Here is a 16881-nt window from a genome sequence, read left to right on the forward strand (position 1 = left end):
CCACGGGCGGCCCGGAGCCCGCCGGGTCCGCGCCCGCCGCCCGCCGCCCGCCGCTCAGCTCGGCCCCATGCGGCCCGGCGCGGCGCGGGGAGCTCTCCTTGGTGCTGAACCGCCCGCTCCGCTCCGCGCCGCACCGCCCGCCGGCGGCTCCTCCCGCTCCGCGGCCCCGCGCGGCCCCCGCGCCCGCCCCCGGCCCGCCCCCAGCCCCCGCGGCAGCGGGAGGGACCCCGGGTCGGCCCCGGGCTCTGCGGCAGCGCCGCTCCGGGTGGAGTCGGTGTGAGAGCCCGGCCGCTGCTCTCCGACCCGTCTCGACTCCCGCTCCCTCGGTACGGGTTCAATAGGAGCAGCCCCGAGTGCTGCTCCCTCCCGTGCCGGCCGCCCGGGAGCCCGAGGAAGGACGGAGGGAGGGACTGAGCCGACCCTGAGGAGGCTGCGGGAGCCCCGAGGAGCGCAGGGCTGGGATCTGGCTCCTGCACCATATGGGAGCACCGCTGGTGCAGGGGGCGGTCCAAGTGGGGCTGAGCATCCAGCTGCCAGGAAAGCGTCTCCAGGGGTCCGACTCCTTTCTCGTCTTTTCTCTTGCACTGTCCACTCGGGGTGTGAGCGTTCCCATTACTCTGAGAAGCACGATCACACCCCATGTGGGGTAAAACGAGGTCTCCTGGGTTTGTTTTCCCCTGCGAAGATTCCTAACTACACAACACCTCTGACACACATCCCCAGCCCCAACTGGGATGAACTGCCCATGACATGAATGTCACCATGAATTTTCACCCCAGAGCTGGGGGATCTTGGCCAGCACATCTCTGGGGAGCAGTGATTAAGCAGCGCACACCTGATTCCTGTCTTTATTTCATCCCTCCACCATTCTTGCAGGAGTACCTCATGGAGCAACTGGGGCAGGTTTTCACCATTCAGTTCTGTCCATTAATTCTGGGCTATGACCTAGAGATTCTTCTTGTGATTCTCTCAATCTTTCTGACCCTCAGCTACCACTTGCCTTCTCCAGAGGGCATGGGATCATAGCAGCTGGTGGCCAATATCTGGAGCTCCATGGTGAAAGCTGCTGGGTTTCCCTCTTGCACCACCTCTCTCCAGTTGCATGAACATTGCACACCAGAGCTGTTGCTTTGGCCCTTTTGGAAACAAAAAACAAAGGGGCTGTGGGTAGCCACAGCATGTTGCTTTGTAGCTGCATGGGACAAGTGCCATCGGCTGTATGCCAGCCAAGAAAGCAGGCTGAGCACTGCAGAAGAAAAATCACCAGAGATATTTTTATATCAGCCATTTTGAGGGTATTGCCGCAGCCCACCTCTGTGCTTGTTTTGCAACTTGAGTGGAAGCAGAATTTTCTCCCCCAACGCAAATTTTCTCACTGGCATCTCTGAAGTGCAAGTTGCCATGGAAACCATTTTGCCTGGGTCCCACGTTGCCCACACGTGCTCGCGTGAAGCTGCAGAAGCAAAATGGCCGTTGTGCAATGCCTCAGGGTCGCAGTCTTGAGGGGCTGCTGTGTTTCACAGCTCTGTGCCAGCAAGGAGACCCAGCAGAGAGCCTGCAACTGCTGGGAGAGCAATGGAGCCCATTGCAGTCATGATGCACCGGGTGAGAGAAGGATCACGGCCCCACCTCGCCTTAACTCTTGCAGTGCTCTGCATGCAGCTCCACAGCAATCCAGCTGTGCTCTCCGCACAGACATCCATGCACATGTCACCCTGTTCAGTGCCACTGCACTGTTTTCTCTCCTCCATGCATGGAGCTGACGGTCTTGTATTGCTCACATGTGGCTTTGCTCACCCTGCAGGCTCTCTTGGAGGGGTGAAGCATATGGATAACTAGAGGTGCATCCATATTGATGGACTGCATACATTTGACTTTATTTCCTCCTCCTCACCAGCTGAAATCACAGAACCACAGAACATCCTGAGCTGGAAAGGACCCATGGGGATCATGGAGCCCAACCCGACCCCACACAGCACCACCCAAACCCCAACCCTACAGCTGAGAGCAATGTCTCTGCACTCCCTGAGCTCTGTCAGCTCAGAGCTGTTCCCACTGCCCTCAAGGGCAGATCTTTATCCTCACGCCCAGGCTGACCCTTCCCTAACAGCTCCATGCCATTAGGAAACCAGGTCTAAGCACTGTGTCACCTCCGTTCATTTTTCCCTCCAGAGGCAGTTGTTCCTGGCACCAGGAACAGCCCAGATCACAAACTCCTGCAGCAAGGCTCAGCCCGCACAGACGCTCTCACTGCATGGCTTCCACTCATGCTGTGTCCTCAGGCTCTTTGATCATCTGAAAGCAATGGGTGCACGCAGAGTTTTCGCAAGGTAAGAGCTGTGTAAATGGCGGGTACAACTGCATCCACCAGCTGATCTGTGTGAAGACTCTGCAGCAAGCAATGGTCTTTGCTTTTCCTGTGACTTCCCCCTGGCATGTTATGGCAACCTTCTTAGTCATGGTTTGCTGCAAGCAATTAACAGTTGCCTGTTAGCAATTAGCACATGCATAATATGATGCTGCTTTTTACGTCTGGCACCTTCTGGATGCAGGAGAGTCGAGCTGCAAGATGGGGTCAATGCTTGTGTGGTGTCCCATTGCTTGGGAATGCTGTGAGCCTTTCCTGGGCAGAGAAAAGCCACACAGAACTGAGAGGCTTCAGGGGATCAGCACTGAATCCAGATAAGTGTTTCATCTGCCTTGGGGCAAGGCGTCAGCCCCGGTGGGGAAAAGACAATATGAGATTTCATAAATGAGGAAATCAAGTGTTAGGAATAGATGAGCCTTGCTAGTCATCATGGAGCTACTAAACAAGCTGAATTCCTCTTCTGAGAAAGTTAAAATTTAATTGAAATCAGAAAATGTGTGGCTCTAATATAGGCTTCAGTAATGCCTTTTGTGTACATCTACAAGACAGAGGAGTGATAAAGTTAATGCATGAAACCAAGCAGAGCACCTACTGAGTGCTGCCTGTGGCAGAGCTCTGCGAGCTGCTGTCAGTGAAGAGCTGTAAGTGGAAAAACTGTTGCCACTGTGTAGATTGTATTCTTTACAAAGGGGCTGGAAAACTGGTTAAAAGTCCGCAGAAGTTATTTGAAGAAAAACTGTGTGTGCTATAGAGAGTATGAAGTGGACGGAATGGAAGCATGTTGCCTGTGGATGCTGCACAGTGGGAGCAAGGCCAGGGCTCTCAGCACTGGAGCGGCCATTTCCTCGACACTTCAACACACCTGGAGCAGGTGAGATGGTGAGTCAGAAATAAGTCTTTCTGATGTCCAACCTTCCCCTTCTTGCACAGTCAAGATTCCATGGCTGGAGCCTTCATCACAACCAGGAAATGTTGGTTGGACATCACATACAGGAGATGCTGGATGCTGCTGCTCAGTGGTGAATCCGAAGCCCTAGGTACCCTGTAAGCAGAGGAACCCTGTTGGTCTCTCCCACATAATTCTGTTTGCCTTCAGATGGGGAGCCCAGAACTGGACACTATAATAAATAATCCAGATGTGCCCTCCCCAGGGCAGAGTAGAGGATGAGGAGAACCCCCCTCACCCTACTGGCCACACTCTTTGTAATGCACCCCAGTGCACTATTGGCCTTCTTGGCCATGAGGGCACATTGGTGTCTCATGGTCAACTTGATGGCCATCAGGACACCCAGGTCCTTCTCAGATGTGGCCAGTGGAGCCACCAGGCAGCACAGCTCTTGGCACATCTCACCTCCTTGTTGGCTCTTCTCAACTCTCCCTGCAGGAGATTCATAGACTTTTGCCACCCTTGTGAGCACAGCGTGGCTGGGGGAGAGTGGGACACAAAACACCAGTGGCCAGAGGAAAAGACGGTATGAAAAATAACAACAGTTTGGAATAAGAAGGGACTTACAAGCACAGGTATGCATAGCTTAATATTAATATGAAAGTTCCCATAGCAAGTGGGAACTTTCAATGGAATAATTTTCTAAAGGAAAACAACATAGATACGTTTGAAATATTCTGTAGGGAAATATTATTTTTGACAAAATACTGATTTCCTTCTTCAAAATGAAAAAAGAGATGACTGCACACCAAGTCCCAGGAGACACAACAAGCATGCTTGGTGACTTCCAGCCCCCAAGGCTGCTGTATAACAGAGGCCTGGAAGGAGTTAAGCCAAATGGTCGGTGCTGGGGACTTCCTGCACATCTTCATGCCACTCCCTGGAGAGAAAGCACCACCCATCTCCTCAGAGCCCCTTTAGCTGCACTCCTGAGCCTTCAGACCCGCTCCAAGTAGCTTGTGCCAGTGCTCAGAGCTCTCCTCACATCATGGGGCCCAGCTCTGCAGTTGACTTTCCAGTCCCTCCAGTTGACTTTCCTTCCATTGACCTCCGGTTGGCTCCCAACATCCTCCTAGCTCCTTTCAATGACCTGTTGACATTTGTTGACCTCTCAGTGATCCCTAGTTGACCTCCAGTGCCATCAGTTGACTTCCCAATCCCTCCCAGTGTTCTCTAGTTGGCCCCCAAGACCCTCCCAGTCTGACCAGTTGACCTCCTGCTCCCTCCGTTCTGCAGTGCCCCTACAGCTCTGCTATGGAGACAGGCTGGGCTCGTTTGGCCTGGGGAATGGAAGGCTCTGAGAAGGCATCACTGCAATATTTAAGGCATAAAGACAGCTTGTAAGAAAGCTGGAGAGACTTTTTACCAGGGTCTGTAGTGACAGGACAAGGGCAATTGTTATAAACTGAAAGAAGGGAGGCTTAGATAGACACAAAGAAGAAATAGTTTAATGAGAGCAGTGACACTGGAACAGTTTGCTCAGAGACAGTGGAAGCCGTGCCATTGGAAGTGCTCAAAGTCAGGACAGACAGGGCTTTGAGCATTCAATTTAGAGAAAGATGTCCCTGGCTGTGGCAGGGAGCTTGGGCCAGGTCACCTTCAAAGGTCCCAAACCTTTCTATGATTCTGTGATCCTATGACATGGATCTGCCTAGCACATCTCATCACTCCTGGCTTCATACTACTGCTGGGATATTTTCACGTCTGTTTGAAGTAGTTCCAGGGACTTCCCCACTCGTGCAATTCCCATGTGCTCCTTACCTAGGGGGAACAGAAAAATTAGGGGGTTGCTTTCCAATCTGCTATATATGACATTTAATACATCAGACATTCATAAATGTGAGGCACCCAGCCTCAGGAATAGCTTTGGAAGATGCTGAGCAAACCAGATGAAGCCAGAGTTGGCCCAGTTGTGTCAATATGGCATGTGGGGGCAGAAGCTGATGGCACCAGGCTTGATGCTGCACTGGATGTACCTCACCCCAGAGCCAGCTGGCAGGCTGGAGCATGGAGCCTGGGAGTACTCCTCTTCAGGCCAGAACAGATAATAAGTGTGTAGGGCTCAGAGCACAAGAACGTGACAGCAGACATGCCCCTCTTGGGAGCTGTGCCCTCCTGTCATCTGTGATTGATATATGCAAGGAGATCAAAACCTTGTTGTTGAGAACAGAAAGATTGATTGCACATTTTGTTTGATTATGAAACCAGCCTAAAAATAAAGAAAAACATGATGAGACAAGGATGAAGAACACTGGCTTTGAAGAAAATTCTTTTTTCCTCATCTTTTCCCACTGAGGTGCACTCACATAGAGCAGGCACACGTGGTCGGGGGGCTTCCTGGAAAGATGGACACGCAGGTAGGATTATCTGGTGGAAAATGTCATTGAGAGACTTTGTGGCCAACAGCCCAGCCCTCCAAGTCTTTATCCTCCTCCTGCAGTTCTACTGATTTTCAAGACTTCAGGTCTGTAGCTTCTCCTCATGCCTCCCTTGGCTGCCATTCCCTGCTTCTGCTCGCATTCTCTGTAGTTCCTCTGGGTTCCCCCCACACCAGGTGAGGTGCCCACCATTACACACACCTTGCAGTTCACCAGACGTGCAGATATTTTTTGCTCTGCTCCCAGTTACATTCCTAACAGTTCTGGAAGGAGGGCTATTATGCCTGGAAGCTTGTCGACTATTTTTCCATCTCCATCAGCTCATCTAATAGAAAATATTATTGTCCTCTATGGACCTTGTCTCTCTTATATGCTTAGATCATCCTGTCTACAAAAGCATTAATACTCATTATTCCTAGCATCACATTTGTCTTTTTGAGCGGTTTGGAGCAGTGAACAGATACAGAGACCACGTCAAGCAATGCTCAGCTCTCTTGCTAAGTGCCAATTAGCAGCTAACCCCCTCTGTGGGCCTTGGCCATGTGCATTGCATTTCACTAGCAGGCACTGCTGCTTGCCTGTCAGTCACTGAGAAATTTGCAAGGCTTCTTCTGCCGTACTTCACGGTCAACTTTACTGTAGTGAATAATTTAGAACCATTTTCATCAGGAGATTTAGATGTCTGTTTATCCCCTTTCCCAGTTTCCTCGTGAACAGGCAGATACAAACGCCAGTCCTCATTCTCCAGCTGAGCATTTATTCCCTTTCCTGGCTTCCTATCTTCTCACCAATTACATAAGCAAAGAGGATTCCCCTGCTGTTATTTCAGGCTTATTTAGGAGCTTTTTGTATTCGGCCTTAGAGGAAGTGCCTTGAAAGTCCAAGAGAACAAAGCATGAACTTATTCAGCTGTTTGTTGAGTTCCCATTTCTAGTGGTGAGGCATAAATTCTCAAAAACATGCTGCTGACTCTTCCTCACTGAGTCACACTCAGCCCTGTGTCAGAGAAGCCTTTGCTGCAGTGTCTGATGGATTTGCTCAGCGCAGTGCAAAGACTCATTGATCTTCCACTCCCCAAACCACCCAGGTCTGTTTCAGCGCAGTCTGTATATTTTTTATGTGCTTTTCTGCCCTTGGAAAGCTGCTACTGAGAATCTCTTTTTGATCAGCCCTCCTTCAGCTTGGTTTTTCACCCAGAAATCATCATTATTCCTCTTCCTCACCCAAGCAGGGCTCACACTGCCCCTCTCTTTAGGACTGCCTGTTTACTTCCAGCTGCTGTGTTCAATCTCCTGCAGAGCAACAGAGGCACTGACTTCTAGAAAACATTTCCAATAGGTCGTCCATCTTTGCCTGAGCCTCTAATACGAGTTCCTTAGGATATTCAGCCTTTCTGAATCCACCTTTTTGCTGATTTTCCTTCAGCCGGAGGATCCATCTCTGTGTGCTTCTCCCATTTCTGTTATTCAGTACCATGGTGGGTACTTTGGGTCTTTTTGACACTTGCAAATCTCTGAGTCTATCTATATTATGGGCAACAAGTGGACTTTTGACAGTTACCTCTTGAGCTGTGCAATTCTTAGGACCAAATCTAACTTTACTTCCCGGCCCCACTCTACAACAACCTCAAGCTGCCCAGCCTTTCCTTGGCGCCCATTTGTCCTCCCTGCACAGAGAGCATCTCTGTTTTCTGCTCCTGAACACCTCAGAGTGCTGTCACACAGCCAGTGACCCGCCGGCCCCAACACCGCTTTCTAAGACTGAGACAGTGGCTCAGGAGGCGATGTGGTACGCGATGATCTAATTAACGCATCGACCTGGTGCGGGGGCCACAGCCTGGAGACACGTTATTCCTTACATTCAAGCGGTCGCAGCTTGCGCTCACTGCTCCTCGGTCGGGCGTTTCCACCGTCTCCCGGCTCCTCGCTCGTCCCGGGGATGCCGGTTGGGCGTGGGGGTGTGAGCTGGACCCAGCCCTCCCGCCCAGCATCACCCCGCCCGGGGCCGCCCGCTCTATAACAAGAGGCGGCTGCGCTGGGGCCGTGCGCGCTATGGGGTGGTGCGGCACGGAGCTGCTGGCCGCGGGGCTGGGAGACGGGACGCCATTCTTCCTCCTCCTCATCCTCTTTCTCCTCTTCGTCCTGCTGCCCGGCAGCTGGCGGCCGCTGGAGCTGCGGCGCGGCCCGGGCCGCGTGGGCTACCTGCCGGTTGTGGGTCCGAGCCGTGGGATCTCAGCCCGCCGCTCCCGTCGGTCCGGAGCGCTGCCGCCGCCCTACCCCAACGGCTGGTACCGCGTCCTCGACTCCGAGCAGCTGCCCCGCGGTGCCGTCCGCAGCCTCGCTCTGCTCGGTGAGTGCGGGATCCCCGCCGAGACTCGAGGGAGGAGAGGTCCGGGCTGCCGGGTGGGGTGCGGAGCGGCCCCGACGGATCCCCGGGGTGTTGCTGCGAGGGCATCCCCGCCCGGGAATGGGGAGTCCTGCCGGCCATCCGGGTCACCCCTTCCCCGGGCACTTCCCCTGGAACAGCCCCATCACACTGGTTCCACTGCCTGGGCATCCTCACCGGGACGTGGGAGATCCCAGATGGGAACTCCATTGGGGGAATGAGGACATTCCTGCCCAGGCACAGCGTTATCCCTGCCCCAGTATCTCCGTGTGGGACATCCTCACTATGGCACTGGGCATCCTGCACCCATGCCGGGTGTCTGCCTGGGCTCCTTATTAGTGTGCAGGACATCCCTCCCTGAGCATCCCTGCTGGGGCACCCCAAGCCCCTGCATGAGGTCTCTGCTGTGACACTGGGACACCTCTGCATGCCCCTCTCCTGGGGCAGCCCAGCCAACGTGTGCATGTGGGCAGGAGGGGTGGCACAACTCAGGTATCAGGTATCCCAGCTGGGGTACTGGAGATGTTATGGCACAGTGTCTCTGTGAGCATGCAGGGCACCCCCCGGCTTCTTCCTGAGACTCCATGACGCTTTGCTGCCCTCCCAGCACTGCTGCCCACAGCTCTGCCTTTCCCAGGGCAGATCAGATCTCACAGCCACATCCAGAGGGGTGCTGGGTTGTCCATGGTCCTTCTATCTTGAAGATTATTTGGGACATGTCCAGGTGCCTTCCTCATCAGAAGGGAAGTTTCTGCATTGAAATCCCTCAGATTCAGTGGTGAAGGTGCGTTTTTTTTTCTTTCCCAGATCTGTTTTAGAGAGCCACCTTCTCCTGTCATGTTTTGCTGTTTTTTTTTTTGTTTGTTTGTTTTGTTTGTTTGTTTGTTTCTTTGTTTTATGATGGGAATTATTCAATTCATATACACACCCTGGTGATCCCCTACCAACCTGCTGTTACATTGAGGCTCCTTGCATTGCCCAACCAAATCCCTGCCCCTGGCACCCTTTCCACCTGGTCTGGATAAATTACAGGTAACATCACTTCACGTTGCAGCATGATGGCAGGATACTGCTGCCAAGAGGACTACCAGTAATTAAGGGAGTTAAACAGCCCATAGCTTCCAGGTTTGTGAATGTTTAATTGCTTTGGAGAGCGTCTCTGAGCACAGCCTGGAAATGTGGCCCTACTCCAAAACAAGTGAGCAAGAGAACAGGAAGAGAATCTTTTGACTCGGTCCTTTTAAGAGCCAGCCTTGGGGACCGAGCACGTCCCAAAACACAGCTGCATGGGCTGAAACCTCTCCCTGCTTTTTGCCCCATTTGCTCTGAGACTCAGTCAGGCAAAGAGGAGAGCTAGGAAAAGGGCTGCCTGTGACCCAGGGCAGGGGAAGGACCCGCACTTCAAGCACCTCCCCTCCCTGTGCCTGCTGCCAGCACAGCCACCATTGCCTTCCAGTGCCCAGCAGTGCTGGGATGGGAGGCACCACACTGTTCTGCCAGATAGCAGAGAATCCTTCCCAGCTTTGAAGGTTGGGAGTTTTCTTTGCCCAGACCACGAGACAAAGAGAAGCAGATTTGTGATAATAGCTCACTGCCTGTCGCCTGTCATCAAACACAGCTTTCTGGGTAAACGCAGACAGAACTTGGATCCTGCAGCTCAGTTGGGTTTTGATCTCCAGTTTTGTCTCATTTCCTTCTGTGTGAGCTCCAAGTCACAGCATCTGTAACAAAGCTTTCACAAGTGATGGGTTAACACGTATAACACGACAAGGGACCGAGGAGCTCCCTGGGCTTCAGCTCGCTGTCTGCACCTGGATGAGCAGCACCCGATAACCAGGGTACGGCCGAGGGATGCTGGGGAGCGGCGCGGGGCCGTGCGGGCGTAGGGACGGAGCGGAGGATGCGGGAGCCGGGTGCGGGCTGCCACCTGGCGGTGAGATGTGGGCAGGCTGATCCACGGGCTGAGCTTCGAGAGCGAGTGCCGGGTGCTGCACTTTGGGCACCACAACCCCGTGCAGCGCTACAGGACTGGGGCAGAGTGGTTGGAAGACTGTATAGAGGAAACGGACCTGGCGGTGTTGTAATTAATCTGTTAATGAACACGAGCCAGCAGTGTGCCCAGGTGGCCAAGAAGGCCCACGGCAGCCTGCCTTGTGTCAGCAGCAGTGCAGCCAGCAGGAGCAGGAGGGCATCATCCCTCTGTACGGCACTGGTGGGGCCGCAGCTCAGTGCTGTGCTCGGTGCTGAGCCCTCACTGCAGTGCAGACATGGAGGCCCTGCAGCGTGTCCAGAGATGGGATGGAGCTGTGAGGGGTCTGGAGCACAGGTGTGATGGGGAGCGGCTGAGGGAGCTGGGATGGGTCAGCGTGGGGAAGGGGAGCTCAGGGGAGATGGCCGTGCTCTGCTATTGCTGAAAGGTTGTGGTGAGGTGGAGTTGGTGTCTGCTCCCAGGTAACAGCGATGGGATGAGACGATGGCCTCATGTTGTGCCATGGGAAGTTCAGCTTGAGTATTAGGAAACATTCTCATAAAGAGTGGTAATGCGTTGGCACAGGCTGCCCGGAGAGCGGTGGAGTCACCACCTCTGGAGGTGTTCAAGGACCATGGAGATGTGGCACTTGTGGACACGGTCAGTGGCATGGAGGGGGCGGGTTGGCGGTTGGACTTCATCATCTTAGTGGCCCTTTCCAACCTTAACGATCCCGCGATTCTTCCTGCTGCCCACTCAGATGGGGCTGAGCCACCCCTCCATCCCCACCCCTCACTCCGTTTTTGCAGATGCTCTCATGACCTCCTGTTCCCACAGGAGAACGGCTGGCCGCGTTCCGCACGCAGGACGGCCAGGCGCACGTGGTGGATTCATACTGCCCACACCTGGGGGCTGACCTGGCTGCTGGCGGGCGCGTCGTGGGCAGCTGCATCGAGTGCCCCTTCCACGGCTGGCGCTTCAGAGGAGAAGATGGGAAATGCACCCACATCCCATATTCTGGAAAAGGTGAACCTCCCCCAGAGAGCAGCTGGAGCGATGGCAGTGCCTAAAAATCTGATTAGGAAAGGAAAAGCAGTCAGAGCTCACCTCCACGCTGCTCCCTCATTTCCTGCAGCACACCGACTCACCACCTTCCCTGGGACACAGCATTCTGATGGCCTGTCACGTGCTAAATCACACCCGGGACTTTCACCCACTGGGTTTCAGAAATTACTCTGCACTCCACAGTGATGGTTTATACCAATTCAATGCTTAAATAACAGATAAAATAATCCCTATGTGACCCTTTTTTTTTTTTTTCTAAGGCTTTCACTCCCATCCTTCGATACGGTTTGTGGCAACCATGCAGAGAGAAATCCTTAACTTCCCCTGTAATAATTACTTGTGGGCTTGCACTGATTTAAAGAAATCAGCCATTCTAAACATGGCTGAAAACATGGAGAGAATTTACCTTGAGCTCTCCTCTGGATTGTTCTTCCTAATTATTTTCCAGAGAAGCTCAATTTGGACATGATTCAGATAGTGATGATAACATTAATTAACAGCAAAACTCTACTAAACAGACTTTTTTTTTTTTCCCAAAGTGGAGAAATCGTTCCATCCATATGAGATGAGATGAGCAGTTTATGGATTGCACCATGCAGGTTAATATGGCATTCGTTTTTGCATACGCACGCACTCAGGAGCTGCATTTGAATGAAAATTTGATTCCAAGTAATGAAGAAAGATGTGCCTCATTGCAAAATGAGAACGAGTATTCTGGCCATGGACAAACTCTTGCTAAAATGCATTGTTCCTGTGAGATTGCTCTATTCACAGCCATGGTTACTGGTGGAACAGAACTGCACACAGCTGCGCTGCTCCCAAGTGGGTCAGGTTGATATAAACAGATTAAGGAGCCATCTGTGTGCATGGAGGGCATGGTGGGGGATTTTGGTGCACAGCCCCTTTGGCACTGGGCTCACAGTGCACCCAGTATGTGCATGGGGTGAGGAATCTCCTGCAATGCAATGGATCCCACCAAAAAGATGGGTTTTGCAACCCTACGTTGCACCTGTGATCTTGTCCAGCCCCCTCTATCAGTCATTGGTTTGGAACATGATCTTTTTAGGTCCCTTCCAACCAAAGCCATTCTATGGTTCTAGGAAATCAAAACCTAATTTCTTGCATCCTTCAGCCTCCCGGGTGGATGTGCAAACCTAAGTAATAAGGAAAGTATGTCCTCTGGGCTTGTTTGCCAGCTAGAAAAAAAAAATGTAATGAAAGTGAAAGCTGCCCATTGAGTAGAAGAAAAGTTTTCTGACAGTCAGTTACACATAAACACCCAAATCAATTTCACTGGGAAGGCTGGAAAGAGTGGAGGCCTATTCCAAATGCAACCCATGGCACTACTGTACCAAAGCAGGATGACTCAAGCTCAGGAGTTACAGCTGGCTTTGCTTCCTGCCCATCTACAGCTGAAGCCATTGCTTGTAGCCCAATGGAACTGGAAGTGGGTTCATTGGACGTGTGCACTGTGCATGGTTCTGAGCAGTGAGAGCAGGCTGCAGGGCTTACCTTTCCTGAGGGACTCATGCACACTGAAATGACATTAAAGAAAACAAAGCAAACTTCAGGAGCTGCTTTTCTCCTTCAGCATCTGGAGGGGTGGCAAATGGCAGCAGGGAGAGCTTGTGCCAAGCTAATGCTGCCCAAGCTCTGAGCTGTCGCCCGGGGTGAAGTGACACTGAGCATGCTGGAAACGCCACTTTTATCCAATCCTTTTCTTTTCCTCAGTGCCGGATTTTGCCAAGGTGCGGAGCTGGCCGTGCTGTGAGGTGAATGGGATGCTGCTGCTCTGGTACCACTGCGACGGGACCGGCCCCACTTGGGATGTGCCTGAGCAGCCTGAGATCATCACAGGGGACTGGGTGTTCCGGGGGCAGACAGAGCACTTTGTGGACGCACACATCCAGGTGGGAGCATGGCAGGGCTGGGGCCCCTTCCTTCAGTGCTCACCCATCTCCAGACACCTCCTCCACTAAACCCAGTGGGGCCGGACGGCGCGTGGCCCTGGAAATGCATCACTGTGCCATGTGCCAAGCATAGCAGATGTTCCCCAGACGTGAACCACAGGCTGCTTGAGAGGGAGCAGATGTGCTGGGTGCTTAAAGGGAATCTGTTCATTTGCTTTGACTTATAACCGATGTAATTTAAAAAAAGATTATCCAAGAATTGCAGTGCTCAGTGTCAGCGGGCTCCCCAACTCATTGATCACAGAATGGGAAAATGCGCGGTTATTTTGCTGTTAATCTTCATAACCATGTTCATTTGCTGGCAAGCGGAACGAAATGCTGCTTCTGTCATCTCTTGGTGGAACTGTGGAGGCTGGAGGAGGGAGTGGCATGAGCAGAGCTGTGCTGGGGTCAGTCCATGCTGTGTGCCATCTTGGTGGGATGCTGGTGGACTTAAGCAGTAAAGCAGTTAAACCTCAAAACGTTTGGGATGGGCATTAGAAAACATTTCTTGTCAGAAAGAGTGGCAGTGTATTGGCATGGGCTGCCCAGGGAGTGGTGGGTTCACCATCCCTGGGGGTGCTCCAGGGTATGGTGCTGGGGGACACGGTCAGTGGGAGGTGCTGGTGGAGGTGGGAAGATGGTTGGACTTGGTGAGCTCTGATTCTATGATCCTAAGAATTTAGCCCTTGACATAAATTGTCCCCCTGCAGGAAATCCCTGAGAACGCAGCTGACACAGCTCACCTGGCCTTCCTGCACGGCCCAGCCATTCTGAGCGGATCCGACCTGAGATACACCAAGTCCAGGCTGTGGGACTTCATGAAGCACGTCTGGAAGGTAGTGCCCCGGCTCCCCTTGTGGCACTGTTCAAAGCCCCCCAGGCCAGATCCCTTTTCTGCCTCTCTTCCTGATTCCTGCCACGTCCCCTCTCTTCAGGTCGCGTCTCTTCTGTATCTCTGAGCCTTCCCTCTCCTCGTGCTCTGCCCTTCTCAGCCCCATCTCACTGCTACCTCTCCTTCAGGCTGAGTGGCAGCCAGAGCCGGAGCCCCACAGGCACTGCTCCCGCATGCAGCTCCAGCACACAGCCACCATCTTTGGGAAGCGCTTCCCCTTGCTGGACCTGTCGGTGTCAGCCAGGCAGGTACGTCCTGTGCCCCACAGAGCCTCGTGTGGGGAGGGCCATCACCCCCTGAGCTGACAGACGGCTTTTTTTGGCCCAGAGGATGAGGTTCCAGGCAGGACCATGGGGCTCCATCCCTCAGGGTGCTTTGTTCTCTGCAGGTTGGGCCAGGGCTGGTCTTCCTCATCTTCAAACATGCGTTCCTGGGCCATGGGATCATCCTGCAGACAGTGACGCCCCTGGAGCCTCTCCTGCAGAACGTGGTCCACAAAATCTATTACCAGAAGAACGTGCCAGCCATCATCCCCAAGTTCATCCTGAGGGCAGAATGCATTCAGGTGGGGCTCTGAGGAGGTTGTGTCCTGCAGTGTGGGATGCTGTGTGGAGCAGCTGCCCCTGTGGGCTCACATATTTGGGAGCTGAGCACTCTTGGACACAAACTTTCAGATCTAGGAGCCCAAAGAAGGAAGCCCAAGGTTTAGTCATGAGGATTCCCTCATCTGCTGAGGGTGGCAGTGAGATGCTGTCCCTGTCCTGCAGATGGGAAACTGGGGCATAAGGGTTAGGTGACCTCTCCCAGGTTGCAAGGAGTTTTTAGGAGGACTAATGGCTGCATCCAGATCTCCAGCATCCCAGGATGGTGCTTTAGGACCTTGCCATGAAATACTCCCACTGTTAAACTACCATGAGGTTTGGCAACTCTTGCTCCTCCTGATAGAGAAGTCCCTTCAGACGAGACTCACAGCAGTGGAGGAAAGACCCTTCTGGAGGTCTCTGCTCCAGCTGGGGCCAGACTACAGCCCAGTTCATGAGTTGTCTGGGTGAGCCTTGGAAGCTCCTTGGAAGGCTGCTCCCATCCAGCTCTGTAGGTGACCCCTTCCATTATTGCTCCACTCACACTGTTGATTTTTGTTTTTAATGTCCATTTTGACCTTCTCAATGTCAAAAGATGGCTTTACAATGCCAAGACCCTATCCCAAACCAAACTTAGCTGTGCTAGCTCATATTGTTTAAATGTTGGCTTAATATATCTTACAAATACAGATGAGCAGCACTTATTTCTGCAGACTTCTTTGCAAAAAATATAAACAACACCGAAACTCCATAAATCTCACTGCACGTGTGCCTGAGTGAAATTTAAGACAGGGGTGCTTAATGTACAATGATACCAAGCAGTGGAATAGGCTCCCTAGGGAGGTGGTTGAGTCACCATCCCTGGATGCATTTAAAAACTGTTTAGATGTGGTGCTCAGGGACACGATTTAGTGCAGGGTTGTTAGGGCAGTATGGTTAGGTCGTGCTTGGATTTGATGATCTTTAAGGTCTTTTCCAACCTGAGCAACTCTATGATTCTATGATGCCTGATTGCTGGAGGCATCCCACGAATCAACAGCCTCAGGTGGATCAGCTCCTGCCTTCACAATGTCCACTTCTGTTCCAGTGGCAGAGGCACTCTGAGCTGGAAGTGATTTCTTGCTTGGGAGCTGCAATGCGCTGAACAATTGTGATTTCTTAATTCTTGCCATTTAAAAGAGTCAGAACACTCCCACAGCCATTCAGGAGGAACACAACCACTAATCCTGCTGTGTGGGCAGCATGCATGAGGCTGCAGGTTCTGCTTTCTCCCTGCAGTTTGAGCGAGATGTGACCATCTGGAACAACAAGCAGTACCTGTCCAAGCCACTGCTGGTCTGCGAGGATGCTGGCATCCAGAAGCACCGGCGCTGGTTTGCACAGTTCTACAGCGAGAGGAGCACGCGGCCGTCAGTGCCCAAAGGGGACCTGGACTGGTAAGGGCTGTGGTGCCCTGCAGAGCACTGAGCAGAACAAGGAGTGTCGTGTAGGCACAAGGAGCCCCGGCACTCCTCTGTGCACCCGCTGTGCTCAAGGCACCAAAGCCCTGATGGCGTTCCATGCTTGCTGTTGTACCTCTGCTGTCATCTGTGAGCGGAGCACAAAATTAAGACTGACAAAACTCCCTCTTTGTGCCTCTCTCTGGGTAGGGAAAATGCTTTCCGTGTGACCCCCTTCTTGCACCGCGTTTCCCAGCTGTGCTTGCTGCTGCTTCTGTACCCATCTCCTCACCTTGGGCGGGTTCCAGCACCCTGGGGAAGCCTTGGCCAACGTTTGTGTGGCCCCAGAGGTGTGACTGCAAAGCCGGCAGGCGTCTGCCATCCTCCCTTCCTCTGACGGAGGCAGAGCAGAGCAGCAGAGTTTCAGCAGCCCACCATGCTCCTTGGGTGGGCTTCCTTGGTCCCACTGAGCTCTGCAGGAGGGATCTCCCCATTCAGGCAGCAGGGGGACTGTCCCAATGAGTGATTCACGTTGTGAACATCTCTGCAGGTCAAGGATGTGCTTTGGAAACCCCTGCATGCCAGCAATGCCATGGATGCACAGTTGGCTGTAAAAATCTGTTATTCATGGCAAGATCACAGATGTCACTGTCACAGTGATCAGAAATGAAGCTGATACATGGAAACCAGGCTGCAAATCTGGCTGAAACTGATCTACACTCCCTTTTGCTTTATGCCTATGTGTTTTATATTAAAGGGTTAAATTCTGCCTTGCTGCACAGCATAGAGATAGATGTATTCTCTATAGAAAGAGCCTGCCGGATTCTGGCAGCTACTCAGTGCCACAATCCAGCAAGAGCCATCGCCCAGTGTGAGTACCTTTCCAAGTTGGTGGCTGTTTTGCTC

The 16881-nt window shown here is 52.7% G+C and overlaps 1 protein-coding gene across 1 annotated transcript; it reads left to right on the forward strand.

Moving 5' to 3' along the window:
* The first annotated feature begins 7743 nt into the window (after positions 1-7743).
* LOC122184359 (cholesterol 7-desaturase nvd-like) lies at positions 7744-15976 on the forward strand. The gene is made up of 7 exons (XM_042879264.1): positions 7744-8041; positions 10884-11072; positions 12843-13021; positions 13774-13899; positions 14084-14203; positions 14344-14520; positions 15815-15976. Exons 1-7 carry the CDS (start codon positions 7744-7746, stop codon positions 15974-15976), a joined length of 1251 nt encoding a protein of 416 aa, XP_042735198.1.
* The last annotated feature ends 905 nt before the right edge of the window (positions 15977-16881 follow it).

The sequence above is a fragment of the Lagopus leucura genome, unplaced genomic scaffold (assembly GCF_019238085.1).
Source record: "Lagopus leucura isolate 7727_CA_CO unplaced genomic scaffold, USGS_WTPT01 Super-Scaffold_100022, whole genome shotgun sequence".
Classification (NCBI taxonomy): Eukaryota; Metazoa; Chordata; class Aves; order Galliformes; family Phasianidae; genus Lagopus; species Lagopus leucura.